Here is a 27,674-nt window from a genome sequence, read left to right on the forward strand (position 1 = left end):
TGGAAAACACATTACTTGTAGTCTATTTTCTTTTTTTGTTTTCTTTTTCTGTCAACCAGTGAAAATACGCAGATTTGCTGAACCACTGAGCAGCTATATCAATGTTGGTTAGAAAATGTAATTTGAAAATTTCTCTTAGAACTTTGATTAACATTTTACCTGTCACTGCTCTCAGTAAAATGAAGAGGGTAGGAATCTCTAATTGAAAGGTCCTAATGTCATAGTTACCTACCGGTTTAACTTGTGCTCAGCAATGTCGGCTGATGTTCAGTAATGGAGGGCGAGGTGGAGAGGAGTATGTATGTGATTGTGGCTCTTGACTTTCAGATGAGGCTGAACGGCTTCCATGTCTTCCCGATGATGATAACGGCAGTGATTTGAGTAGCCCCGTGTTAGACGAAGGGGATTCATATGATGCAAGCCAACGCTCCTCAAATGATACAGAGCTGGGGGAATGTGCCATCTCTCAACACAATGTATCTGATGATCTCGGTGAGCAGAGTCTTGGTGAAAGTCTTCGCCAACTACCAAGTGCTGCTCAGCCTAAACCAAAAAGTACACATGAGAAGTTGCCAGCTGAAGATGAGCCAGCCCCTGTGGAAGAAAAACCAAGGAAAAAGACAGCGAAAACCAAACATATCGAGTTGCCACCGGGTAAGCCAGTTTTGCAAAATAAGCCTATCTCACCAAATAACCATAGCTAGCCATGTGTCGTATAGGTCTGTGAATTACTTTGACTCAGTTGCAGTGTGGTTTTTGTCTTGTTTTGTTTGTTTTTGTGCCGTGTGTGCCAAATATACCTAGACAGCCTAGTACGCCCTTTCTACAAAAAGTGTCTGTCCTGGTTAAGTGTGCCTGCCCTGTCTACCAATCTTACATCATTTCAAAACCTTCTTATTGGCCAAAGCAGAGTGCCATTCCATGAAGAGGATCTTTTAGGGAATGGTTGAGAAGCTCCTTCTGTGTTCTAGATCAAAGAGTTGATAGGACTAAGTTACAGTAAATAATTTAAGCATCACTTGATTGCCCACAGTACAGCATAATGCAAGTCATCCATCCCTGTATTCAAATAAAGCAAAAATAATATATATGAAATAACAGTTGAGTTCTGACATCCAGTAGAATGCCCAGGTTGATGAGCACTGAGCTGATTATCAAAGTTATACCCTGGCTTAAGTGAGGGCGGGATCCAGAATATCCTTTTCGTTGTGTGGAATCAAGGCAAGAGGGCTTATATGATGGAACAGACAACTTGAGTAAAGACCAGAAACCAGAGTGAACATATGAATGGAAGTGAATTTACTGGCCTGACTACAGAGAGGGGAAGGTATCCAATGTGAATCACCTGGCCAAGTATGCACTAAGGGAAGGTTTGGGATTGGTTTATAGTTGCCCTTTAATACTTCCGTATACAGCGACACCTGTGTCAGGTGGAACTAAATGATACCATCTTGCTGTTGTTTTAATTAGTTTGTTTACTTTTAAAAGATTCACCAACATAAAACCCACAAATCACATATCAGTAGTGCAGTAGTATTCATAAGAGTTGTGCAACCTTCACCACAGTCATTTGCAGGACATTTTCCCCTTGAAGTTGTTGTTAGCTCCCCATTTCCTGCCAGCCTCCCCTGCCATGTCCCCTTGAATTTATCAATCCAGTTGTCTCTATAAGTTTACCTAATCTAGGGTTCATAGAGAGCAAAACATCTAAAGTCAAGAAGATGCAAACAAACAGCCTAACCGCAGTGGTAGAATGAAACAGAGAAAAACCTCAATCAAAATCAAAGCAGAAAATTTTCTAAACTGGAACAATCATACATTGGGGTCTAGAGGGAGAGTATAGCAAGCTGTCATATTTCAACCTAGCTGCAATTGCAGTAATCCATCAGAAGGTGTGCTTTGTCTGCTAACAAGGCCATTCCCATCTCCAGTTCATAGTCAGAGGGAATTCATCAGAGAACTAATACACACGAGGGACCCGGTAAGTGGGTTTTGGGCTATCTTGCCTTGTTTTTCGTAATCTCACAAATTCTCAGCCCTTGGCAGGGTGCAGGCTCAACATTTCTCTGCCACTTGTTTTACTAGAAAATAGTAGAACATTCTTCTGACAAGCTTTGGCCTTTTACAGGTTCTAGTTTGGCTGTAGTAGCAAGGAATTTCAATAATAGTAACGAAAATGATTCTGAGAAGTTGACCAAGATGAATTTTGATAGGACTGGTTTTCTTTGGCTTGTTAAGGAGGATTAAAAGTGAGATGGTAATGTTTATTTGACTTGCTTCAGAAGTTGTCCTGGAAAACAACAATTTGCTTATATTTACAAATGAAAACAAACACCAATGTATAAATTGTACCTCTTGACTTGGGCTTACATGATTAATCAATTTTTCTTCTCTATTTTAGAATTGAGTACTCAAATGCATTGCCATCAAGTCGATTCTGACTCATAGCAGCCCTATAGTGCAGGGCAGACCTGTCTCTGTGGGCTTCTAAGACTGTAACCTGCAACTCTTCACGGGAGTAGAAAACCTTATTTTTCTCTCGAGGAGCTGTTGGTGGTTTTGAACTAATGACCTGGTTGTTAAAAGCTTAATGCATAACCCACTGAGCAGTAAAGGGGGAGATATGAGCCTACCAGCTTGGAAGAGTTAACAGAATTGTTTTAGGCCCCTCACAAAATATAAAGAAGATCTTGGAAAACCGGTCAACTTTGCCACTCACGTTTTTTTCCTCGCTCTGTAAACACACCGCAGTTTCTAATTTTCTCCCATATCTTAGTAGTAGTAGTTTCTCCATATCTACCTAGAGTGCTTTCTTACGACATTTTTATTTTTTATTTCTGTTCTGAGGCCATCCCATTTGTATTAGACCCAGCTGAATTGTCACTTCTCCTATGAAACCATAGATCAGAATCGTTTCTCTTTTGTGGGTTCCCAAAGCACTAATCCAGTTTTGTTATATTGCCTCTGAATCAGTCAGCCATTTTCAGGGAGGACTTTTAGTTCTCTTTCACCTCATCCAGTGTTTACGTTGGTAAATTGCTTATACCTCTTTGTATATATGCATTTATATATGGGGAACCCAGAAATCCTGAGAAAAAGCTCTGCTAGACGGAGCTTCCGTAGTATGCGTTTTTCCTGTTCGGTGAACATTGGGCAACTCGCTCTGAGTTAGTGCACCCAGTGGTGCTGCCTGGGAAGGTTCTCTGTGGTCCCAGTGGATTTTTTCGTAAAGCAGTTTTGCTCGAATGTCATTTTTTGTGATGGCCGATGTAAGAGTGTAGCGTGCTTGTTTCTTCCATACGTTCTTGTTCCTTTCTCTAGTTCCAGTGCTGGGTGGATGTGCTAGAGCAGCACAGACGTCACGTCCAGGGCCACGGAGGGGGATGTCAAGTTATGGAAATGCAAGCGGAGCCTAAATGGAGACAGCTTTAGAATAGGACGTGCGTGAAAGCCAGTAAACAGCTTGTCACCATAGGCTAGAAGTGGACAACTCCTTGAATAAGACTATAGTCTGTTTTTTTTTTTTCAAGTTTTCAAGGAATTTTTGGAGCCCCCTTGAGGCAACCCTCACAATATTATAGGAATTGACTGGTCAGTTACTGTCCCTGCAGAGTATTTCTTTTGAACAGGAACTTTCAACCAGACTTCTCATACTTCATGATGCTTAGACGCAAACTGTAGTCATCTGTCCCAGTATCGAGGATTTCTTTATTCTTTTGCACATGCCATTTCTTTTGTTGTTATCTAATGAATTTAGACAACTTTACAGAGCTTTAAAACATTCTTGCTTTAATACATGCTTTCAACAGTACTTCTCAATTTTGTGATTTAAAAAATGTAAACATTAAGCCATCACATTTAAAAATAATTTAATAGCACCTGGGAAATCTTAATATTCTAGGAAGGATGACTTTTTATCATAGGGACATTCATTCCTATGTCTTATTGAACATTTTTCTTTTTTGTGGGGGGGTGGGGTAGAAAGCTTGACTTTATTCCTAGAGCGGCTCGTGGATTTGAACTACTGACCTGTGGATTGCAGCGTGACGCATACCACAATGGATAGCATACATAGTTCATGTTTTTTTTAAAGCATTTTGTTAAGGGCTCTTACAACTCTTCACAATCCGTATATACATCATTTGTGTCCAGCACATTCATACATATGTTGCCGTCATCATTCTTAAAACACCTGCTTTGTACTTGAGCCTTTGGTATCAGCTCCTCATTTTTCCCTTCCAAGGCTTTTGATAATTAAATAACAGAAGTAGGTCTCAAAAGATGAAATCCCAAACCTTTTTCTTTAGGATAGAGTGTTTTTGTACTACAAGTACATCTCTTCACACCTTGCCTTGGCCATGGTTTATATTTTTACATGTGGCATCTTAGGAATCTAGAAATCGAACTCTGCAAAGACTTCAGAGAGCATCTGGTGTTGGACACCCCCTTATTTTCCAGACAAAGAGCCTCTCAGTGAAGGACAGTGGTATTGTTAATGTTCCCATAATTACTTGAAAAATTTAGCTCAGTGATTCTGAGAGCTTTGGATTTATGAATTAATTTAAACAAACAATAACTTTTTTGTGATAACCAGTTGTCAATTTTAAATTTGAAAATTATTTTAAAATTTATTTTCCAAATTTTACTTTTAATACAATTCTATTGGGGTCTCATACAGTTCTTAATCACAAATCATACATATATCCATTGTGTCAAGCACATTTATACATATGTTGCTATCATCATTTACACAACATTTTTGTCTCTTGGGATGAGCCCTTGGTATCAGGTCTTAATTTTTCCCTTCCTCCTCAACCTTCCCTCCCTCACGAATCCTTGATAATTTATAAATTATAATTATTTTTTCTTTTATTTTTTAAAAAATTATTATTTTTTTTTCCACGTCTTATACTGACCTATGTCTCTCTTCACTCACCCAAGTTCCCCTTCCCCTCCAGGTATCGGTACTCTCATTATTGGTTCTAAGGGGCTTATCTGTCCTGGATTCCCTGTGTTTCCAGCTCTTATCTGTACTCGTGTGCATGCTCTGGTCTAGCAAGCAAGGTAGAATTAGGGTCATGATAATGGGGGGTAGTGTGGGAGCATTAAAGAACTAGAAGAAAGTTGTATGTTTCATCCATGCTGTACTGCACCCTAATAGGCTTGTCTCTTCCTTGTGACCCTGCTGTAAGGTAGGGGATGGCCAATTGTCTACAGATGGACTTTGGGTCTCAACTCCACACTTCCCCTCATTCACAATTATAGGATTTTTGTTCTGAATATTTGTGCCAAAAACCTGATCCCATCGACACCACATGATCACACAGGTTGATGTGCTTCTTCCAGGTGGACTTTGTTGCTTCTCCAAATTTTAATTTTTTAATGAAGGAAATAAAATTTCCAACTACTGTGACTATTCTTCCCGTAACATATGGATTACTAAAAGATTAACAGGAATATAATATCAAGATACAGGGTGGTCCTTTAAATTTTAGAAGTTTAACTTGATGGAAAACACATTACTTGTCGTCTTTTTTTTTTCTTTTTCTGTCAACCAGTGAAAATACGCAGATTTGCTGAACCACTGAGCAGCTATATCAATGTTGGTTAGAAAATGTAATTTGAAAATTTCTCTTAGAACTTTGATTAACATTTTACCTGTCACTGCTCTCAGTAAAATGAAGAGGGTAGGAATCTCTAATTGAAAGGTCCTAATGTCATAGTTACCTACCGGTTTAACTTGTGCTCAGCAATGTCGGCTGATGTTCAGTAATGGAGGGCGAGGTGGAGAGGAGTATGTATGTGATTGTGGCTCTTGACTTTCAGATGAGGCTGAACGGCTTCCATGTCTTCCCGATGATGATGACGGCAGTGATTTGAGTAGCCCCGTGTTAGACGAAGGGGATTCATATGATGCAAGCCAACGCTCCTCAAATGATACAGAGCTGGGGGAATGTGCCATCTCTCAACACAATGTATCTGATGATCTCGGTGAGCAGAGTCTTGGTGAAAGTCTTCGCCAACTACCAAGTGCTGCTCAGCCTAAACCAAAAAGTACACATGAGAAGTTGCCAGCTGAAGATGAGCCAGCCCCTGTGGAAGAAAAACCAAGGAAAAAGACAGCGAAAACCAAACATATCGAGTTGCCACCGGGTAAGCCAGTTTTGCAAAGTATGCCTATCTAACCAAATAACCATAGCTAGCCATGTGTCGTATAGGTCTGTGAATTACTTTGACTCAGTTGCAGTGTGGTTTTTGTCTTGTTTTGTTTGTTTTTGTGCCGTGTGTGCCAAATATACCTAGACAGCCTAGTAGGCCCTTTCTACAAAAAGTGTCTGTCCTGGTTAAGTGTGCCTGCCCTGTCTACCAATCTTACATCATTTCAAAACCTTCTTATTGGCCAAAGCAGAGTGCCATTCCATGAAGAGGATCTTTTAGGGAATGGTGGAGAAGCTCCTTCTGTGTTCTAGATCAAAGAGTTGATAGGACTAAGTTACAGTAAATAATTTAAGCATCATTTGATTGCCCCCAGTACAGAATAATGCAAGTCATCCATCCATCCCTGTATTCAAAGAAAGCAAAAATAATATATATGAAATAACAGTTGAGTTCTGACATCCAGTAGAATGCCCAGGTTGATGAGCACTGAGCTGATTATCAAAGTTATACCCTGGCTTAAGTGAGGGCGGGGTCCAGAATATCCTTTTCGTTGTGTGGAATCAAGGCAAGAGGGCTTATATGATGGAACAGACAACCTGAGTAAAGACCAGAAACCAGAGTGAACATATGAATGGAAGTGAATTTACTGGCCTGACTACAGAGAGGGGAAGGTATCCAATGTGAATCACCTGGCCAAGTATGCACTAAAGGAAGGTTTGGGATTGGTTTATTGTTGCCCTTTAATACTTCCGTATACAGCGACACCTGTGTCAGGTGGAACTAAATGATACCATCTTGCTGTTGTTTTAATTAGTTTGTTTACTTTTAAAAGATTCACCAACATAAAACCCACAAATCACATATCAGTAGTGCAGTAGTAATCATCAGAGTTGTGCAAACATCACCACAGTCATTTCCAGGACATTTTCCCCTTGAAGTTGTTGTTAGCTCCCCATTTCCTGCCAGCCTCCCCTGCCATGTCCCCTTGAATTTATCAATCCAGTTGTCTCTATAAGTTTACCTAATCTAGGGTTCATAGAGAGCAAAACATCTAAAATCAAGGAGATGCAAACAAATAGCCTAACCACAGTGGTAGAATGAAACAGAGAAAAACCTCAATCAAAATCAAAGCAGAAAATTTTCTAAACTGGAACAATCATACATTGGGGTCTAGAGGGAGAGTATAGCAAGCTGTCATATTTCAACCTAGCTGCAATTGCAGCAATCCATCAGACGGTGTGCTTTGTCTGCTAACAAGGCCATTCCCATCTCTAGTTCATAGTCAGAGGGAATTCATCAGAGACCTAATACACACGAGGGACCCGGTAAGTGGGTTTTGGGCTATCTTGCCTTGTTTTTCGTAATCTCACAAATTCTCAGCCCTTGGCAGGGTGCAGGCTCAACATTTCTCTGCCACTTGTTTTACTAGAAAATAGTAGAACATTTCTTCTGACAAGCTTTGGCCTTTTACAGGTTCTAGTTTGGCTGTAGTAGCAAGGATTTTCAGTAATAGTAACGAAAATGATTCTGAGAAGTTGACCAAGATGAATTTTGATAGGACTGGTTTTCTTTGGCTTGTTAAGGAGGATTAAAAGTGAGATGGTAATGTTTATTTGACTTGCTTCAGAAGTTGTCCTGTGAAAATAACAATTTACTTATATTTACAAATGAATGCACCAATGTATGAATTTTACCTCTTGACTTGGGCTTACATGATTAATCAATTTTTCTTCTCTATTTTAGAATTGAGTACTCAAATGCATTGCCATCAAGTCGATTCTGACTCATAGCAGCCCTATAGTGCAGGGCAGACCTGTCTCTGTGTGCTTCTAAGACTGTAACCTGTAACTCTTCATGGGAGTAGAAAACCTTGTTTTTCTCTCGAGGAGCTGTTGGTGGTTTCGACCTAATGACCTGGTTGTTATAAGCCTAATGCATAACCCACTGAGCAGTAAAGGGGGAGATATGAGCCTACCAGCTTGGAAGAGTTAACAGAATTGTTTCAGAACCTTCAAAAAATATAAAGAAGATCTTGGAAACCGGTCAACTTTGCCACTCACGTTTTTTTTCCTCGCTCTGTAAACACACCACAGTTTCTAATTTTCTCCCATATCTTAGTAGTAGTAGTTTCTCCATATCTACCTAGAGTGCTTTCTTACGGCATTTTTATTTTTTATTTCTGTTCTGAGGCCATCCCATTTGTATTAGACCCAGCTGAATTGTCACTTCTCCTATGAAACCATAGATCAGAATCGTTTCTCTTTTGTGGGTTCCCAAAGCACTAATCCAGTTTTGTTATATTGCATCTGAATCTGTCTCCCCAATTTGTCAGTCAGCCATTTGCACTTTTAGTTCTCTTTCATCTCATGTAATGTTTATATGGGGGTACCCAGAAATATCTGGGAAAAACTCTGCCATGCGGAGCTTTCGTAGTACAGTTTTTTCCTGTTAAGTGAACGCTGAGCAACTCGCTCTGAGTTAGTGCACCCAGTCGTGCTGCCTAAGAAGGTTCTCTCTTGTCGCAGTGAATTTTTCGTAAAAACAGTTTTGCTTGAACATCATTTTTTGTGATGGCCAATTTAAGAGAACAGCATGTAGCTGTGAAAGTGTCTTTCCTGCTTTGGAAAAACGCCACAGAAACTGTTGGGATGTTGTGTACACTGTTTATGAGGACAGCCTTATAAGTAAAACTCAGGTGTACGAGTGGTTTTCCTCTTTCAAAAAGGGTGAAATTTCTATTGATGACAAACCTCATTTTGTACATCTGTCAACTTCCCAAGTGGACGAAAATGTCAACTTGTAGTGCCTTTGGAGTTTGGTCCACCAGGTCAGACTAGTAATCAAGCTTTGTATTTAGAGGTTCTGAAAAGATTGTGTTACAGTGTGCAAGAAAAAAGGCCTGATCGTGTCAGTTTGGGGACTGGGTTTGACGCCACAACAATGTATTTGCTTAATCAGGCATCTCAGTCTGCCAGTTTTCGGCAAAAAAACAGCATGCCTCTCTTACCCACGTGCTTTGCTCACCTGACCTCACTCCATGTGACCTATTTTTGTTTCTGCGAATGAAAATGGACATGAAAGGACAACGATTTGATGATGTAGAAGAAGCGAAGGAAAAAATGAGGGAGGTGCTCTCAGCCATCCAAACAGATGAGTTTGAAAACTGTTTCCAAGAATGGAATCGCAGATTTAACAAATGTATTAAGTGTAATTAATGGAGAGTACTTTGAAGGTGATAAGGTTGTTGTGTAAAAACACATTAAATACATAGCTTTGAAAAATATTCCGTTATTTTTTGGGTACCCCCGTGCGCGCGAGCGTGTGTGTGTATAAAAGGCTGACTATGGTAGAAATATCTGGCTTGAATATTGGTGTACTGTCTAGTACAGCAACCGCTCTCCTCACAGCCAATAAATGAGCTGTGCTAACCAGCCTACCTAATCCACTACCATTGAGTTGATTCTGATTCATAACAACCCTAAAGGACAGAGTAGAACTGCTCTTTTGGATTTCTGAGACCACATATTTTCAGAAATAGACAGCTTCATTATTCTTTATTTCTCTCTCTCTTTTTTTTCAATTTTCTTTCTTACAGCTACTGGTGGGTTCTAACTGGTGACCTTGTACTTACCAGCTCCATGTGTAACTCAGTACATCACTGGGGTTCCTTATATCAGTGCTTATATTTAGATGCCTCAGTGGCCTGTAGTATCGCGCCTTGTGTGCCTACTTACATAACTTCAGGGCAGCCCCTTAGTACATGTGACAGAATCCACCCAGTTTACTCTGCTCACGACTATGAGATTTACAAAGGTAAAATCATTTTGAAGGACTAATGAAATAGTCAAGATCCTTTACACAAACAATTTTTGTATAGAGATGCTTATAGGGGCTAGGTTTGCCCTTTGCCAGTTGCTTGATGGTACCAGTTTTCAGAGTTCAAGTAAACTATTTACCCTTTCAGTTCCTACAGGAAGTCAAAAGTGTGTGCCTTCAAAGAAGATACCTAGCTCCGCAAAAGTTGAGAAATTCCAAACTGGGTACGTATTGCTCAGGTTCATTTGAAATGAAATTGATTGCACAGTTGTCCTATGTTAAGCAGTCCACTAAGCACTGAGAAGACTTCAAAGGAGGAGGGAGCCTGGTCAGGGGACACATAAGCACGACGAGATGTCCTTGCAGGCTCCCTCCTCTCTTTTCCTCTAACCTGCCAGCAACGTATTCAAGTGTGGGCACTCTGGAAGGATTTGCTGTAGTTACTTCGCCTGAGTGGAGTCCTTTTGACCCATCAGCAGCTCTGGCCTCTGCAGTTTCTTTACTTTTTATTCAATTTAAAAAATCTATTTTAATTTATAATATTTTTATTATTTGGGATTAATACATATATCAAATAATTCTATAGTTCAATCGTGTCCTAGAATTGTTGCAATTTCCTTTGTCTTTAAATTCATTAACACCATGTGACAGAGTAGAAGTACCATTAGCATCTTTTAGGTTATAATCTTCTTTGTTAGCCTTTATTTATACAAGTCTATATTTATATTGTAAAAGTAATAGAGAGCTAAAGCTTATTTGAGTATTTAAAATCAAAGGCTATTCAGTGATAATGTACATTTTGTAGTAAAATTGTAGTAAGATACTGACATTTAGTAGATTATACAAAGTATATCTTTCAAGTAAAAATCATGTAGCTTGTAAAACTTAATTAGAAAGTTCATAGTTCACAAAAGTACATATATTTTGTTGACAGCTCATGAGAACATTATCATAAATTTACCTAAGAAACAACAAAATATACAGTCAAGTTTGACATTTAGTACTAGAAAATTTTACGTTGAATCCACTGATATTTTGGTTTTTTGAAATAGTCAATTCAGACTACCATGGAATTGATCTCTTATTATAGAATCCAAACCTTTTGGTTGTAAAATTAATTAGGTCTAAGATTCAATTATTTCACTGGTAATTTAAATGACAGCGATCTAGTTGAAAACAGCACGGATACCTGCTCTTAGCAGGATATTTAAAATAAAAAGCACAAGTGGCTTTGATTTCCACTTTCATGAGTACATATACAAGATTCATTTGTATTTGAGAGTTAAAATTTATACAAAGTCAAGCCCTGAAGTTAGTTATTTCTCCCCAAGAGGAAACTTTCAATGCTAAAACTTTGTTTTTGGTCTTTTAAAAAAGAGAAAGGTAGTGTGTGAAAGTATTCTTACTTAAATGAGGAACCCCTGTACCACTTATAATTATAATGGAAAATTCAGCCCCTAAATATTAGCATCATTTTGCCATTCTAGAATGAAATTTCCCAGACTCACAAAATGTTAAAGCTGAAAACGCACTATAAACAATCAAATATAAATGGAAGAATTGAAATTACTTCAACAACAAAACTACATTACATGATGTGCAGTCAGTTACTGTGATAGTGATAATATGTTTAGTGGTAATGTGGCCAAAATACATTTAAGTATTTTGAGTTAAGTGATCTTCATTTAATCAAAGATTTTTATTTCTTTTTCTATTTTTACCTCAGAGAAAGTACCCTGCAGAAAATGGAGTTAGTTGAGTTTTTCATTGTTTAATAGTACACAGTTGTTAGATATTTGTACTAGCCCTACTATAAAATTAGTTACTAACTGGGAGAAATGTCCATAAGCCATAGGGAACTTATGGATACCATAATAGTCTTAATTTCTTTTTTCTTAATTTCTATATACAAGGCATACTGCAGTATTTGTACACATTGTACAATGTTGTTGTTAGGTGCCATTGAGTTGGCTCCAATCCATAAGGACAACAGAATGAAACACTGCAAGGACAGTCCTGTGCCATCCTCACAATTGTTCCTATGCCAGAGCCCACTGATTCGGCCACTGTATCAATTGATCTTAATGAAGGCCTTCCCCTCCTTCACTGCCCCTCCACTTTACCAAGCATGATGCCCTTCTCCAGGAACTGGTCTCTCCTGACAATACGTCCAAAGTATGTAAGACAAAGTCTTGCTCCTAAGGAGAAATCTGGCCTTACTTCTTTCAACACAGATCCGTTTGTCCTTTTAGCAGTTTCATATTCTTCTCCATCTCCACAATTCAAATACATCAATTCTTCTTCAGTCTTCCTTATTCAATGTGCAGGTTTCATATGCACATGAGGCCATGGAGAATACCATGGCTTATGTCAGGTGCACCTTAGTCCTCAAAGTAACATCCTTGTTTTTCAATACTTTAAAGAGATCTTGGGCAGCAGATTTACCTAATGCAATAAATCTTTTGATTGCTACCTCCATGAGCATTGGTTTTGGATCCAAGCAAGACAAAATTCTTGACAACTTGAACCTTTCCTTGATGTTCATTGTACTGTGCTAACAAACATTTGCAGTCTCACTCTTAACTTGTTCTAAGTGATGGATGCATCAGAAAACAATAAATAACCTCATAAAATTTAACAGTGATACACCCTACCTGTCAAAGTTTCTTTAAAGGGGAGGCAGTGTTCCTAGAAAACCCAAAAGTACATAAATTTGCCCTGTGTGTAAAAATCTCTTAATGTGGGCTTTTAAAAAATCCAGAACAATTCAAACTACTTGAATACATTATAAGAGTATAAAAGCATACCAACAAAACACACACACACAGGAAACAACAAATGGAATGTTTTTCTGTGGAATTGGGAATGAGGACAATGAAGTTAAAGGAGACCGTCTCCCACCAAAGTAGTCAGCAGGACCACTTTTCAGTCTGCAAATATGTATGCTACAGGATGGACAGACATTCATTTGAACAACCGTTACAGAATTTTGTAATTCAGTAACAGCCTCAGTCCTTTTAGGTGAGGGGCAACTCCTAAAAACAATGCTATAATCCTTATGGGAACAGATTGCCAGGTATTTTCTCTCTTGAGCCACCGGGCAAGTTTGAACAGTCAACTGTTGGGTTGCAGCTTAACCATTGTGCCACCAGGCCCCTTCAGTTTGCACTGTTGATGTTCAATGTCATCATGTTAACCCTGACCCATAGTGACCCTGTGCACAACAGGATAAAACACTGTGCGATCCTGCACCATCCTCAAAATTGTTCCTCTGCCTGAGACCATTGAGGGCTGTCCTCCTTTTTGCCGCCACTCCACTTTACCAAGCATGATGACAGGTCTCCTTACAAAATGTCCGTTATATAAGATGAAGTCTTGCCATCCTTGCCTCTAAAGAGCACTCTGGCCGTACTTCCAATACAAATTGGCTTGTCCTTTAGCAGTCTATGGTACTTTCAATATTCTCTAACTCCACATTTCAAATACATCGATTCTTCTACAGTCTTCCTTAATCAATGTTCAGCTTTTACATGCATATGCATATGCATATGCAATGGAGAATACCATGGCTTGGGTCAGGCACACCTTAGTCCTCAAAGTAACATTCTTGCTGTTCAACACTCTAAAGAGGTCTGGGCAGCAAATTTACCTAATGCAATAAATACATCTTTTGGTCTCTTGACTGCTGCTTTCACGAACATTGATAACTTCAACTTTTTCTCCATTTATCATGATGTTACATATTGGTCCAGTTGTGAGGACTTTGGTTTTCCTTACATTGAGTAGTAATCCATATTGTAATATGGATTACAGTTGTAATCTAGGTCCATATTTTCCAACTACTATTACTTCCTCTTAGTTTCCAACTTTTACATTCTAATTACCACTAATTATCAATGCATCTAGATTGCATGTTTAATCAGTTTCTGACTGAAATCTTTGGTAGAATACTCCAATTTCTTAATCACTAGCTTTTGTGGTTGGTGCATAAATTTGAATAATACTTTTATTGATTGGATTTCATTGAAGGCAGATGGATACAATCCAATCACAGACAGCATTGTACTTCATGGTGGATTTAGCAATGTCCTTTCTGACAATGAAAGCCAAACCATTCCTCTTGATTGTATTATTCCTGGCATAGTAAATCATGATTTTCTGATTCATAATGGTCAATACCACTCCATTTCAGCTCGCTAATGCCTAGGATATAAATCTCGATGCATTCTATTTCATCTTTACCACTTCCAAATTTCCTAAATTCATGCTTTGTACATTCCAAGTTCCAAACCTTAGAAGATTTTTGCAGCTGTTTCTCTTTACCTAGAATGGTGCCCCATCAGCAAATGAAGATCCCAAAGGCGCCACTCCTCCAGGCTTTGCTGAACTCCCCTCCAAGAAATCGCCTCCTCTTCAGTCACATTTCCAGTGCCCTTGGACCTGAGGGGCCCATCCACTGACAGTCTCTCCGACAATGCTGTGCTTCCTTTGTTGAGGCTTTCAGTATTTGAAAATGCTTTGAAGTTGTGCATAAGGTTTTCAGCAGCTTCTTCCTCCGAAGTACAGAGCCAAGTCCTTCTTCATTGTCTGTTCTTAGTCTGGAAGCTCCACTGACCCCACTGACATGTGAAATACCAGTGACATAGTTTCCAGCGTCACAGCATACACAAGCCACCACAGTATGACAAACTAACAACAAGGAGTGGCAGTTTGCACTGAGCCATGGCAAATAAAGTAGAAATAGTGAGAAGGCAGGACTTATATGTTTTAATGACCGATTGGAGTGAAGTTAAGGTTATTTTCTAAGTTTTTATATTCCCTTGGATTCATGTATATACTCTTATGTATATACTCTTATTAATGTATATACTCTTGGATTAATGTATATACTCTATATTTCCGTGTGAATTTTTAAAGAATAAATTTTAGGATAAAATGATTTGCTCATAATTTGTATGAAGCTATATATGAGGGAGTTTCAAAAAGTTTGTGAAAAACTTCCATTATATTTTCATTCAATTTTTCTGTGAGCTTTTTGAAGCTTGTTATATAGCCAATACTGAAACTAACCGATCATTTAATTTTTCTTAATACTTAAGAAAAAATGAACACATCTTTCCATTTGCATTTTTCTCTCTTTTCCCCTTAGAACTCTGATGTAGTACACACAACTTTCTTTTTTTTACTTGCATTCAGGAGTGATATATATTTCCACATGGCAGAATTATCTTCTATAAGAATGTATGTGAAACATTTTATGTTCTGTTTTTTTAATCTGTATTTTGGGATAATAAATGCATCTTCAGGGAAAATGGTTTGCATTTGAATACTGTACTAATGGAAAAGCTAGACGTTCCAGTCTACCCAGGGAAGCCATACAAGAAAGGCCAAGTGATCAGCTTCTGTAAAGATTGTTGTTGTTAGGTGTCACCAACTTAGTCCAGCATGGGTTTCAAAGTGCAGATGATAAGAATAATAATAATAGCATCATTGAAGGGTTGTTGTAAGGATTAAATATGATAAGTTCTATGCAAAAATAAAAGCATTATACAGATGATTGTTCTCACTAGAGGGGGAGATGTGGCCATTCTGAGTTGTGGTTGTTAGGGCCATTGAGTCGGTTCCGACCCATTGTGACCCTGTGGACAACAGAACAAAACACTGCATGGCTCCGAGCCATCTTCACAATTGTTCCTATGCCCGAGGCCATTGTGGTAGCCACTGTGTCAGTCCACCTCATTGAGAGTCTTCCTCTTTTTCATGGCCCTTCAACTTTACCAAGCATGATGTCCTTCTCCAGGCTTCTCCTGATAGCATGTGCCAAGTAAGTAAGTCTTGCCATGCTTGCTTCTAAAGAGCACTCTGGCTGTACTTCTTCCCGGATAGATTTGTTTGTCTTTTTAGAAGTCCATGATACTTTCCATGTTCTTCTCCAGCACCATAATTCAAATATATCGATTCTTCTTCAGTCTTCTTTGTTCAGTGTGCAACCTTCACATGCATTTAAGGCAATGGAAAAGATCATGGTTTGTGTCAGGTGTGCCTTAGTCTTCAAAGTAACACCCTTGCTTTTCAATACTCCAAAGAGAACTTGTGCAGCAGATTTTTCCTAATGCAACTCACCTTTGATTTCTTGACTGCTGCTTCCATGAGCACTGATTGTGGATCACAATGAGACAAAATCCCTGACAACTTCAACCTCCATTTATCATGATGTTACTGATTGGCCCAGGTGTGAGGATTTAGGTCTTCTTGACATTGAGTTGTAATCCATACTCAAGGCTGCAATTCTTGATCTTCATCGGGAAGTGCCTCAAGTCGTCATCACTTTAAGCAAACAAAACTTGTGTCATCTGCATATCGCAGGTTCCCCCAATCCTGATACCCCATTCAACATATAATCCAGGTTCTCTGATGATATGCTCAGCATACAGATTGAACAAGTATGATGAAAGATACAACCACACACACACCTTTCCTGTTTTTTTTAACCTTTCCTGTTTTTAAACCATGCAGTATGTTCCTGTTTTGTTTACACAACTGCCTCTTGATCCATGATGGGCACAAGAAGTGTTCTGGAATCCCATTCTGCTCATAGTTATCCAGAGTTTATTATAGTCCACACAGTACAATGTCTTAACATAGTCAATAAAACACAATAAATATCTTTCTCGTATTTTCCGTTTTGAGCCAAGATCCATCTGACCTCAACCCTTGTTTCAAACCCTCTTCTGAATCTGACCTGAACTGGCAGTTCTCTGTTAATGCGCTGCTGCAAACCTTACATGATCTTTAGTAAAAATTTACATGTGATATTAATGATATTCTATAATTTGAGCATTCTGTTGGGTCACCTTTGGAATGGGTACAAACAATGTATATAATGTATATCTTCCAGTCAGTTGACCAAGTAGCTGTCTTCCAAATTTTCTGGCATAAAGTGAGTGCTTCAATGTGATTCATCAGCTTGCTGAGATATTTCAATTGATATGCCATCAATTTCTGGAGCCTTGTTTATGGCTAATGTATTCCCTCTGTGCACCTTGCAGATCCAAGGTTCAATGCCCCAGTGTTCTGTGACACATGCCCTGGGTCTCCAGTGAGTGTCTAGAAACGTGGATCAGTGTGGCATATTAGGAACATAGTACTAGACATATTTCTCCCCTTTGGGTCCTTAAAAATAGTGATTTTTTTCCCTTGGAAGTTGATTCTTCCTTCTTTTCTACCAACAGACATGCACTTGTCTTCTGCAAAGCATATCATATAATTCAATAGTTTAAAATATTAAAAAGAAATGGGCAATCATCACCGCAATTAATATTAGAACATTTTTTTACTCACTATCAGCTCCCCATTTCCCACCAATCTCGTCATAATCTCAACAACCTATTAATCCAGTCACTGTCTTGATAGATTTATTTATTCTGGAATTTATATAAAGAAAAACATACAAAAACAAAAGGAAGATGGGGGGAAGAGTTCCCCAAATCAACAATAACAAATAAAACAGTGGAAAACTTTAGCTGAAAAGATAACAGAAAATAATAAAAACTAGAACAAAATTTAAGTGGGTCAAAGGAAAAATGATAACTTGTTAAATTTTAACCTAATGACATCTACATTACTCCCCTTTCCAATGCACTTTGTCTGATACCAAGGCTATTTCCATCCCTGCTCAGAGGGGGTTTATCTGAGGCTTATTCTAAGTGGGGACCCTGAAAATAGATTTTGGGCTTTCACTATCAACCATAGCACTCTGCAAACTGGGTGCTCAGAATTTACACTCTAACACCATTCCCTCTTCTGGTCTTGGATTTTATTGTTTTTTTAAATTTGCATTTTGTTTTTTGTTAATTGGGATTAATACATATTACCATAATCAGTTTCCAAACATTCTTTCCTTATGGAACCCTTTTACCCTTCCACCAACCCCAAATCCTTGCTATCAGTTGAAGTTCAAGCAGACTTGCCTCTTCAGATGGAAGAGGGGTTGGTCTTTGCGTGAAGGATCTTCAAGAGGTCTGTCTTGTTGGCTCTGTGGTGGTAGCAGTTTTTACTAGGTGAACTACCTCTTCATTGTAGATGACCTTTTATTATTATTATTTTTTACAAATAACTGATTAACAACAACAACACAGGTTTTACATTCTAAAAGAGTTTTGAACCAGGACCGAGTCAGACATGGGGCTCCACATGGGGTCCTTGTAAAAGACCTTTGTAGGACTTCCTGTCAATAGCCCACAGTTCATAAGTGAGGGAGGGGTTGTCATACTGAATGTATGCTCAGGGAGGACTTTCTTATTGAGAATCAGAGTTGCCATGGTAGTATGCCGGCTGTCTGTGTAACATCCATTCAATATGTCCGCATCCCAATGCACAGAAGCCTCAGTCAGCAGATCTCAATTCAAAGACAGACAGATCCAAAGTGACCCCCCCCCCACCCTGGAAGGTCTGCCCCTTTGGTTACAGAGGCCCAGGTTCTTTGGTGAACAGAGGCAGGTACAGTGCAGACTGTGGGAGCAGGCCACTGAAGGGACCTTCTGTAGCAATTTGCAATAGACTGACAATCATCAGTTACCAAGTGGGGAAAGGGTGTTACACTCGGATCAAATTCCCACAGAAGTCTGCCTTGTTGCTATCGGTGCCATCCCCAGGCCAGCTCTGAATAGATTGTTGACTGTGAGTACAGCTTCCACTCCAGACACCTGCTTTCTAGCACACAGCAGCGTCAGTTAACAGTTCTCAGCACCAGTCAGAAGTGGGGTCAGATGAATCTAAATCGACCCTGAGGGAGTTTTGTGCTGTTGGTTTTAGAGACCTGAGCTGTGGTGTTCAGATAGGCAGGGAGGAGTGTTGACTCTGGGAGAAGATCCCACTGTAGGGGCCTTCTGTAGCAATTCACAGCAGGCTTGCAGCTGGCAATGCCCAGATGAAGGGTTTATAATGCTCTAAGCAGTGGTTCTCAACCTGTGGGTCTCACCCCCTTTGGGGTCAAATGACCCTTTCATAGGGGTTGCCTGATTCATAACAGTAGCACAATTACAGTTCTGAAGTAGCAATGAAAATAATTGTATGGTGTGGGGGGGATGTCACCACAATATGAGGAAGTGTCTGAAAGGGTCGTGGCACCAGGAAGGTTGAGAACCCCTGCAAGTCTAAAGAAACCCTCAGGGAGCTCTGCCTTACAACTGGGAGAGCCTCCCTGTAGTATGTTGGTGATAGATGTAGCCTCCACTCAAGATGCCTGCCCCCTAGCACACAGCCGCTTCAGTCAGCAGTCCTTAGCACTGACCAGAAGGGGGAGACAACAGACCTGAATTGCCTCCCTAGGATTTGAGTCTTCCTGGTTTCAGAGGTTTAAGCTGTGGGGTGTGCAGGGAGGGAGATCATTCACTATTGTAGGCTCCACTGCAGGCCTTCTGTAGCAATTCACGGCAGACTTGGAGCTGACAGTGTCTTCGGGGGGAGGGGAGTACTGTCACACTCCCAAGAGACCTTGGAAGAGGCCCATCTTGTTGATTTCAGAGTGAGGGTTTGGGGGTCCTTTCTCTTAACCAGGGGTAGTGGTGGTTAGGGAAGAAATCTCGCTTGTTGGAACTACCCTCGTTTATAGCGTCTTGACTAGGGGACAGACATGCATGATGGGAGCAGTGATTTTCCTGTCTTGTATGACGAGTGGTTGATTGGTTGATTCTTACTTGTCTGTAGTTAGTTCGCTTCTCCTTTTTTTATGTTACCCGATTTAGGGTTAGTTCCTCAAAGTTGAGCATGATTTTCTGGTTGTAGTTTTGGGGAATAGGTCAAAACAATGGTCTGTTAATGTCACTATATTTCCAGTATCCCCCAGAAAAATTTAAAAATGCCTTTGAGGCTTTCAGCATGTTAGAGAGGAGTGTATTAATCAAACACATTGAACTGGAAATATATTGGTGTCAGTAAGATGGACATTTGAATCTTGTCAGTTCAGAATGGGATCTCAAGAGAGGGCGAGTGAGCCGATCCGAAGGTATAGTTGTCATGCACTTTTTGATGCTAACTCCTGTTGAGGTAGAACCCCTGGACTCACATCTATTAGAATGTGTAAGGAGTGAAGAGTAAAAGGGTATGAGTGGATCTTTGGGGTACATACCCTCATATAAGCAGCTAGAAAAAGAACCAAAATTTCTTTTTAAAAAAAGAAAGAAAAAGAACCAATGCGTTTGCGTTTCTAAAAGTCTCTCTTGACATTATATATATATATATATATATATATATATATATATATATATATATATATATACACACACACACACATTTATTTCTTTATGTATTTGTTAAGCTACATAAAACTCTGTTAAATTCACCTTTTTAGGAACTCTTTGTGCAAAATACCTGGATGTTTCTTACTTGACCTTGAGAAATCAAAACAGTATTCTGGAAAGAAGTTCCAGAAAAATAAGGATGAGCTGGTTCAGAAAATCTACAATCTCTTTAACAGTTCCGTCTTTGATAAAAAGGTAAGATCAATACATGAGTAATTTTGAAACTTGCTATATGTCCAACACTATAAGGAACCATGCGAACCATGCACATTTTCCCTTAAGAAGTATTGATTTAGGGCTTAAGTGGAGAGCAAATGCTTTGAGAATGATTGGGTCGGGGAATGTATGGATGTGCTTTATACAATTGATGTATGTATATGTATGGATTGTGATAAGAGTTGTATGAGTCCCTAATAAAATGTAAAAAAAGAAAAGGGAAAAGAAAGAAAGAAAAGAAAATGATTAGGGCAAAGAATGTACAGATGTGCTTTATACAATTGATGTATGTATATGTATGGACTGTGATAAGAGTTGTATGAGCCTCTAATAAAACGTTTAAAAAAAGAGTTGTATGAACCCCAATAAAAAGATTTATAAAAAAAAAAGAAGTACTGATTTAGAATGCAAGTAGGTGATGCCGCCCCCTGGGAGGCACTGGATCAATCTAGGGGGCACTGCAAAAGCAGATACCTACATTTTATCCTGAATTATGGGCTATGGTACAAAAGTTTTTAATTGACTGGGGGAACTGAGTAATTTTTTCCCTATGATTTAGCCAGAAGATGAGACATACATATGAAAGGTAGACCATTGTTACCATAGGAGATCAGCAGAGGGAAAAATTACTGAGACCACGAGGAGGCAAGAAAGAAAATTGCTGGAGGAAGTGAGACTGGTTCTAGTTCTTGAGCTAGCAATGAAACGAACAATGATGGGGAGCGGGTATGTCTTTAGACGGGACTATCTGGAAAAGATGATTCATGCTAAATAATAATGAGAAAGAACTCTGTGACTTGTAATTTAACCTCAGTTTCAGTTTCCTCATCTGTAAAATGGAGACAGTAACAGAATTATTGTTGGATTTAAGTAAGTTAATAGACAAAGTTCTTACTTAGACCACTGGCCAGGATGTACTAAGTGACATGTTACCTATTGCTATATTTGGTAGCACAGGCCTAGATAATGGGGGCCCTAGAACATCAGATAGGAGGAGCTTAAATTTAAATCAATAGGCACCACCACAACAAAAAATTCACTACTACGGAGTCAATGACAATTCACAGTATCCCTATAGGACAGGGTAGAACTGCCTCTGTGGGTTTCTAAGACCGTAACTTAAAAAAAAAGCTTTTTATTGGGAGCTTATACAGCTCTTATCACAGTCCATCCATCCATCCATTGTGTCAAGCACATTTGTACCATTGTTGCCATCATTTTCAAGACATTTTCTTTATACTTGAGCCCTCTTCATTTTTCCCCCTCCCTCCCTCATGAACCCTCGATAATTTATAAATTGTTATTATTTTTTCATGTCTTCCACTGACCAATGTCACCCTTCACCTACTTTTCTGTTATCTGTCCCCCAGGAAAGGGGTTATCTGTAGATCATTATGATAGGTTCCCCCTTTCTCTCCGCACCTTGACCTTACCCTCCTGGTAGTGCTACTCTACTTATTAAGACCAGAACTCTTAATGGAAACAGAAAGCCTCATCTTTTTCTTGCAGCATGGCTGCTGGTTTCGAACTGCCGACCTTAAGGATTGTAGGGCTCCTTAGTAGGCATCACGGCATAAGGATTTGATGGGACTTGGAGTGGCTGTTGAAAGAGATTGATCTGACAGCATGGGATCTGGTCTGGGTTGGAAAGAATCATGAGGTTATGAGTATTTTGGTTATACAGCTTTTTAGGCTGTTGTCTCTGGTGACAAAATGTTCTGCTAGAAAGTTCTTTTTCTGTCAAAAGATAAGGTGCCTAAGGTCTTAAAGACTTGAAGGTAAACAAGTGGCCATCTAGTTGAGAAGGAACAAAGCCCATATGGAAGAAGCATACCAGCCTGTGTGATTACGAGGTACCGAAGCGATCAGTAATCAGGCATCAAATCAAATCATTGTGAATGAGGGAGGGTGCAGATTAGGGACCCAAGACCCATCTGTAGGCAACTGGACCTCACCTTACAGAAGGGTCATGGGGAGGAGACGAGTCAGTCAGAGTGCAATGTAGCAATGATGAAACATAAAACTTTCCACTAGTTCCTAAATGCTTTTTCCCCCTCTCCCCCCACTATCATGATCCCAATTCTACCTTAAAAATCTGGCTAGACCAGAGGATGTACACTGGTACAGATAGGAACTGGAAACACAGGGAATCCAGGACAGATGATCCCTTCAGGTCCAGTGGTAAGAGTGGCGATACCAGGAGGGTAGAGGAAGGGTGAGGTGGAAAGGGGGAACTGATTGCAAGGATCTACGTATAACCTCCTCCCTGAGGGATGGACAACAGAAAAGTGGGTGAAGGGAGATGTCAGACAGTGTAAGATGTTACAAAATAATAATTTATAAGTTATCGAGGGTTCATGAGGGAGGGGAAAGCAGGGAGGGAGGGGGAAAATGAGCTGATATCAAGGGCTCAAGTAGAAAGCAAATATTTTGAGAATGATGATAGCAACAAACGTTCGAATGTGTTTGACACAATGGATGGATATATGGATTGTGATAAGAGTTGTACGAGCCCCCATAAAAAGATTTTTAAAAAAAGAAGCAAAGTTCTCAGTGTCATGGAGTCAGATTGGCCACAATTCTTGCATTGCGTCTTCAGTGGCTGTAGCCCCAGTGCTGTCCTCTGAAATACACTTTTCTGAGGGGTGGGGCTGTCCACATAGTTTGGATTGGGGCCGGCTCTACGGCCTCTCCAGTAGTTCCCTGGTACATGTCGGTATGTTGTATTCATGTCTTGGCTCATCGGGTTGAAGCCTGGTTTCTTTTTCCTCTCCTGTGGAGATATAAATATTACCCTCCCCTTGGGTGGGTTAATGCCCTGCCGCTCCCCTACCCATTGGCTTTTCCCCCCCTTTTCTCCCTCCTTCTTATTAATTGGCTGCCATATGTATCCCTGGATTGGGTTTGACCCCTGCCAATGTTGCTGGACCTCACCCCAGGGATGTATGTATATAGTAGCTTTTTCCCTATGCCCCATTTTTTAAGCTCAGCTCAGTGGACTCATGTTGTACTTGCCCTTTTGTGCTTGGCTTACTTCACTTGCATGATTTCCTCCAGTTCTTCCCAGGTGGCAATGTGCTTCATGCATTCCTTGCTGCTTTTGAGGGATGTCTAGTACTCCATTGTAGGTATGCACCACAGTTTTTCGATCCATTCATCTGTTGATGGAAATTTGGGTTGTTTCCAACTCTTTGCAATTGTGAACTATGTCGAGATGAACATTGGAGCACAGATGCATGGCCGTGGTTTGTTTCTTGCCTCTTCTGGGGGATTGCTGGGTCGTATGGTTGCTCAATTTCCATCAGTTTTAGATATCGCCAAATTGATTTTCACAATGGTTGGGCATACTTACAGGTCCACCAGCAGTGGACCAGAGTTCCTATCTCCCCACACTGCCTCCAACACTTGTTACTTTCTGAGTTTTTTAATTGGACTATCTTTAAGGGTGTTAGGTGGTATCTCATAATTATTTTAACTTGCATTTCTCTTATAGCTAATGATGGGGAACATTTTCTCATATGTTTATTGGCCATTTGGATTTCTGCCCCTGTGAAGCTTCTTCTGTTCAGGTCCTTTGCCCACCTCCTTAGTCGGCTTTTAGTTTTTCTTACTGTAATAAGTCCTTTGTCTGATGTGTCATTGCTAACAATGTTTTCCCCATCTGTGGGCTCTCTTATAACTCTTGGTGAATTCTTTTGATGTACACAGGTGATTTATCTTCAGTATATCCCACTTGCCAATTTGTGACTCCTTTGTATTTGTGCCCTTCCCTATTTCTGAAAGCCTATGTATTCCCTGTGCCAAGGTTCTCAGGTTTGTCCCAAGTTCCCTCATTAATGGCCCTAATAGTTTGGGGTTTTACCTCAAGGTTTGTGATCCACCTTGAGTTTATTCTTGTGCATGGAGTGAGGTAAGGGCCTTGCTTCATTTTTCTGCAGGTAGATATCCATTTTTTCTATAACCACTTATTGAAGAGGACATCTGATTCCCATTTGATATTTTTGGGGCCCCTTATCAAAGATCAGTTGCCTGTATGCTGATGTTTTTATTTGTGGGTCTTCAGCTCTTTTCCATTGGTCTGAATATCTGTCATTATGCCAGTACCACACTGTTTTAACTACTGTGGCCATATAATACGTGCTAAAGTCAAGTAGAGCAAACCCTCCGACTTTGTCCGTCTTCTTGGGGAGTTCTCTGCTAATTCTGGGCTTCTTTCCCCGACATATAAAGTTGGTAATCAGTTTTCCAATTCTTTGAAGAAGGATGATGTTATTCATATCAGGATAGCATTAAACTTACATAGTGCCTTGGGAAAAACTGACATCTTTACTATATTGGGGTTTTCAATCTACGAGCATGAGATATTCTTCCATTTGTTGAGGTCACTCTTGGTTTCTTGTAATAGTGTTCTCTTTTTATTTTCTTAATGGTTCCTCAGCTTCTGTGCCCCTCCTGATGACAGTGATGTGACATCAGATGACCGCTTAGTGGAAACTGAAGTGTTCTGAGTTGCATTTTTAATTTTGCCTCACCACTCCTACATGTAAGCTAGTCTCCCACCTCAGCAGATTGTTGCTTCAGACTATTTTGTCTCTATGCCAAATCAAACCAATCTCACTGTCATCAGTCAATTCTAACTCATAGCGACCTTATGGACAGGATAGAACTATCCTAGTGGGTTTCTGAGACTATACCACTTTACAGGAGTAGAAAGCTCCATATTTCTCCTGTGGAGCAGCTGGTGGTTTTGAACAGCTGACCTTGCAGTTAGTAGCCCCAGCGCATAACACACTATACCACCAGGGCTCCTCCTGCCGCTGTGCAAGAGAGCACACATCCTGCATTCACTTGGTCTCAGAAATCTCTGTTTGCCCTGATTACCTATTAGTTGTCTCGCCTTGGGCTTCAACTTGACTTTTATTCAACCTTGTACTGTTTAGGTTTGTGTGCCTTTTGAGTAGATTTTCAGCTTTTAAAAAGCTGAGAATGGGGGTAAGAAAAAAAGTTCATTTTGTTTATTAAAGAGAGAAAAACTCGAATTAATATTTTCTCATGGACATAGAATCGCTTTCTTATTTATTCCCTTTGCTTTTTGTTCTCAGCTGCCCAAGAAAATAGATATAGCCTGGAATAAAAAGATGCTTAAAACTGCCGGCATATGCACAACTGGTGAGATAAAGCACCCGAAGAAGCAGCGTTATGCCAAGATTGAGATTGCTCAAAAAGTCTGTGATTCTGCAGGTGATCGCAGAGGCTGGGCAACTTTACTGTCTGTGTTTTCCTTCTGCTACATTGTCTAATTTATCTATGATACTGGTATTATCTGACAGCCAGTATCATACATTTAACTATTTTTTCTATCTGTTGCTCATAGAACACTTTTTTGTTGTTGTTCATAGAACATTTTTATTGAATACCTTACTGGCCTTGAAAGGCCAACTTGGCAACCTCTTCTCGGCCTGTCTTCCCTTCTGCATTGCTCTAACCAAATTGGATGTTCATTGTCATTGCTCCCCACCCAGTATTCTTTAGTTTCCGTAGGGCAGAAACCTTGTTCCATATGGCTGTGCCACACAAAGATAAGCATACTGGCGTTTTTCTGAAAATACTTGCTAAATATAGGTAGTTGACCTAAGTAAGGCTCTCCGCTGCCATGCTATGAATGAAATCAGGTTAAAGTAGGTGGAAATTTCAATTTTGGAATCCCGGAAACTAAACCTCATGCCTGTCTTCATATGCTTGTGTAAAATAATGTTTTATCTGGTCAGTTTGCTAATCTAGAGGTTTGGGGGTAACAGACTAGAAGAGAAATGATGGATAAAGTCCTCAAGGTTTCTGTTTTCTTCCAAGACCGACTCCGGGATACTTTGGTCCATGAAATATGCCATGTAGCCTCCTGGCTACTTGATGGTACCCGAGATTCTCATGGTGACGCATGGAATTATTATGCTCATAAATCCACTATGATACACCCCGAGCTGCCAAAGATCACCCGTTACCATAACTACACAATTAACTACAGGATTCATTATGAATGCATTCAGTGTAAAACCAGGTAAGATCCTTCTCCTCAGACTTCTTATTCTGCTATTACTGCAATCTCCAAGTGACTCTTCAGTGATTTTATTAGGACTTGAGGGATAAAAACCACTAGGCCCCTTTTCATGTTCTCTCTTTGCATTGCTTTCCTCTAACTTAAGCCTATTTGACCCCTGTCCCTACTTGATATTCCACAGAAAATTTTTGTTTCGAGTCCAAGGTCAACAGCTCAGAGATCATGTTGAGATCTATTAACTGATTCTTTTTAAAAATTTTTTTCATTTATGTGTGTGTATGTGGTATCTCTTTTCTTTCTAGGATTGGCCGCTACACTAGATCACTGAACACTGATCGCTTTATATGTGCTAATTGCAGAGGCTCTCTGGTTCTGCTACCCTTAACTCGCAAAGATGGAACTCCCATTGAGCCCTATGTGAGACCATTTGCTAAATATGTGCAGGAGAATTACAGACTTGTTAAACAAGAGTTGGGAGGAAAGGGCCATGGAGATGTGATGAAAAAGCTCAGCAAGGATTATATCGCAAGCAAACAAAAGCAAGGCTGTTGAGGTCATCTGAGAGTAGATTTATATACGTAGACTCCTCTTGTTAGAAATATTTTTCAAAATCTCTTTGTTTCTGTGAAGTAGCATATATTAGAAGTTCAATACTCTTTCGGGGTTCATTTTGCTAATGATGATTGCTGTTAAGTGGGGATCCTATTGCTGACCATTTTGCAGCCTTGACAGTACTCTTGAGGCCCTTTTGGAACCATTCTGGAAGGATGTGTAGTTTTAACGTGTAAAGTGCAAGCAAACGGAGAGGTTCTGAGAGTGGCAGGTTGAGAGAATGAGAATAACACTGGAAAGAGAATGAGTTTTCCAAGAGCACTGCAGAACCAGACTGCTCTCAGAAGTAATCTGTTGCAGAATCTGGGAAATGAAGACAAACATGTTTCATTAATTTAGTTACTATTGACTTTGGATAAAGCCATCTGAGCCATGTAATTGTTTATTAAATAAAGCATTTTGTGCACTTCGTTTGTTACTCAAGTGTTCATTAAGTCCCTGTCCCACGAACAGGAAAAGCACACATTGAAGAACTTGACGCTTGCACATCTGAAGAGTTACAGGACATGTTTAAA

The 27,674-nt window shown here is 39.7% G+C and overlaps 1 protein-coding gene across 1 annotated transcript; it reads left to right on the forward strand.

Moving 5' to 3' along the window:
* Positions 1-273: 273 nt before the first annotated feature.
* Positions 274-27,523, forward strand: GCNA (germ cell nuclear acidic peptidase). The gene is made up of 7 exons (XM_075538381.1): positions 274-295; positions 5,827-6,157; positions 9,990-10,199; positions 20,327-20,471; positions 25,595-25,733; positions 26,343-26,547; positions 26,850-27,523. The coding sequence occupies exons 1-7, from the start codon at positions 274-276 to the stop codon at positions 27,097-27,099; spliced, it is 1,302 nt and encodes a 433-aa protein (XP_075394496.1). The 3' UTR covers positions 27,100-27,523.
* Positions 27,524-27,674: the final 151 nt, after the last annotated feature.

This window comes from Tenrec ecaudatus, chromosome X (assembly GCF_050624435.1).
Source record: "Tenrec ecaudatus isolate mTenEca1 chromosome X, mTenEca1.hap1, whole genome shotgun sequence".
In the NCBI taxonomy this organism is placed as follows: domain Eukaryota; kingdom Metazoa; phylum Chordata; class Mammalia; order Afrosoricida; family Tenrecidae; genus Tenrec; species Tenrec ecaudatus.

Excerpts from the sequence above, each read along its gene's own strand:
- GCNA (XM_075538381.1), top strand. The coding sequence starts at position 274 with ATGGAGGGCGAGGTGGAGAGGA. Across the intron at positions 296-5,826 it reads GGAGGGCGAGGTGGAGAGGA|ATGAGGCTGAACGGCTTCCA; the intron begins GTATGTATGTGA and ends CTTGACTTTCAG. Across the intron at positions 26,548-26,849 it reads TGCATTCAGTGTAAAACCAG|GATTGGCCGCTACACTAGAT; the intron begins GTAAGATCCTTC and ends TTTTCTTTCTAG.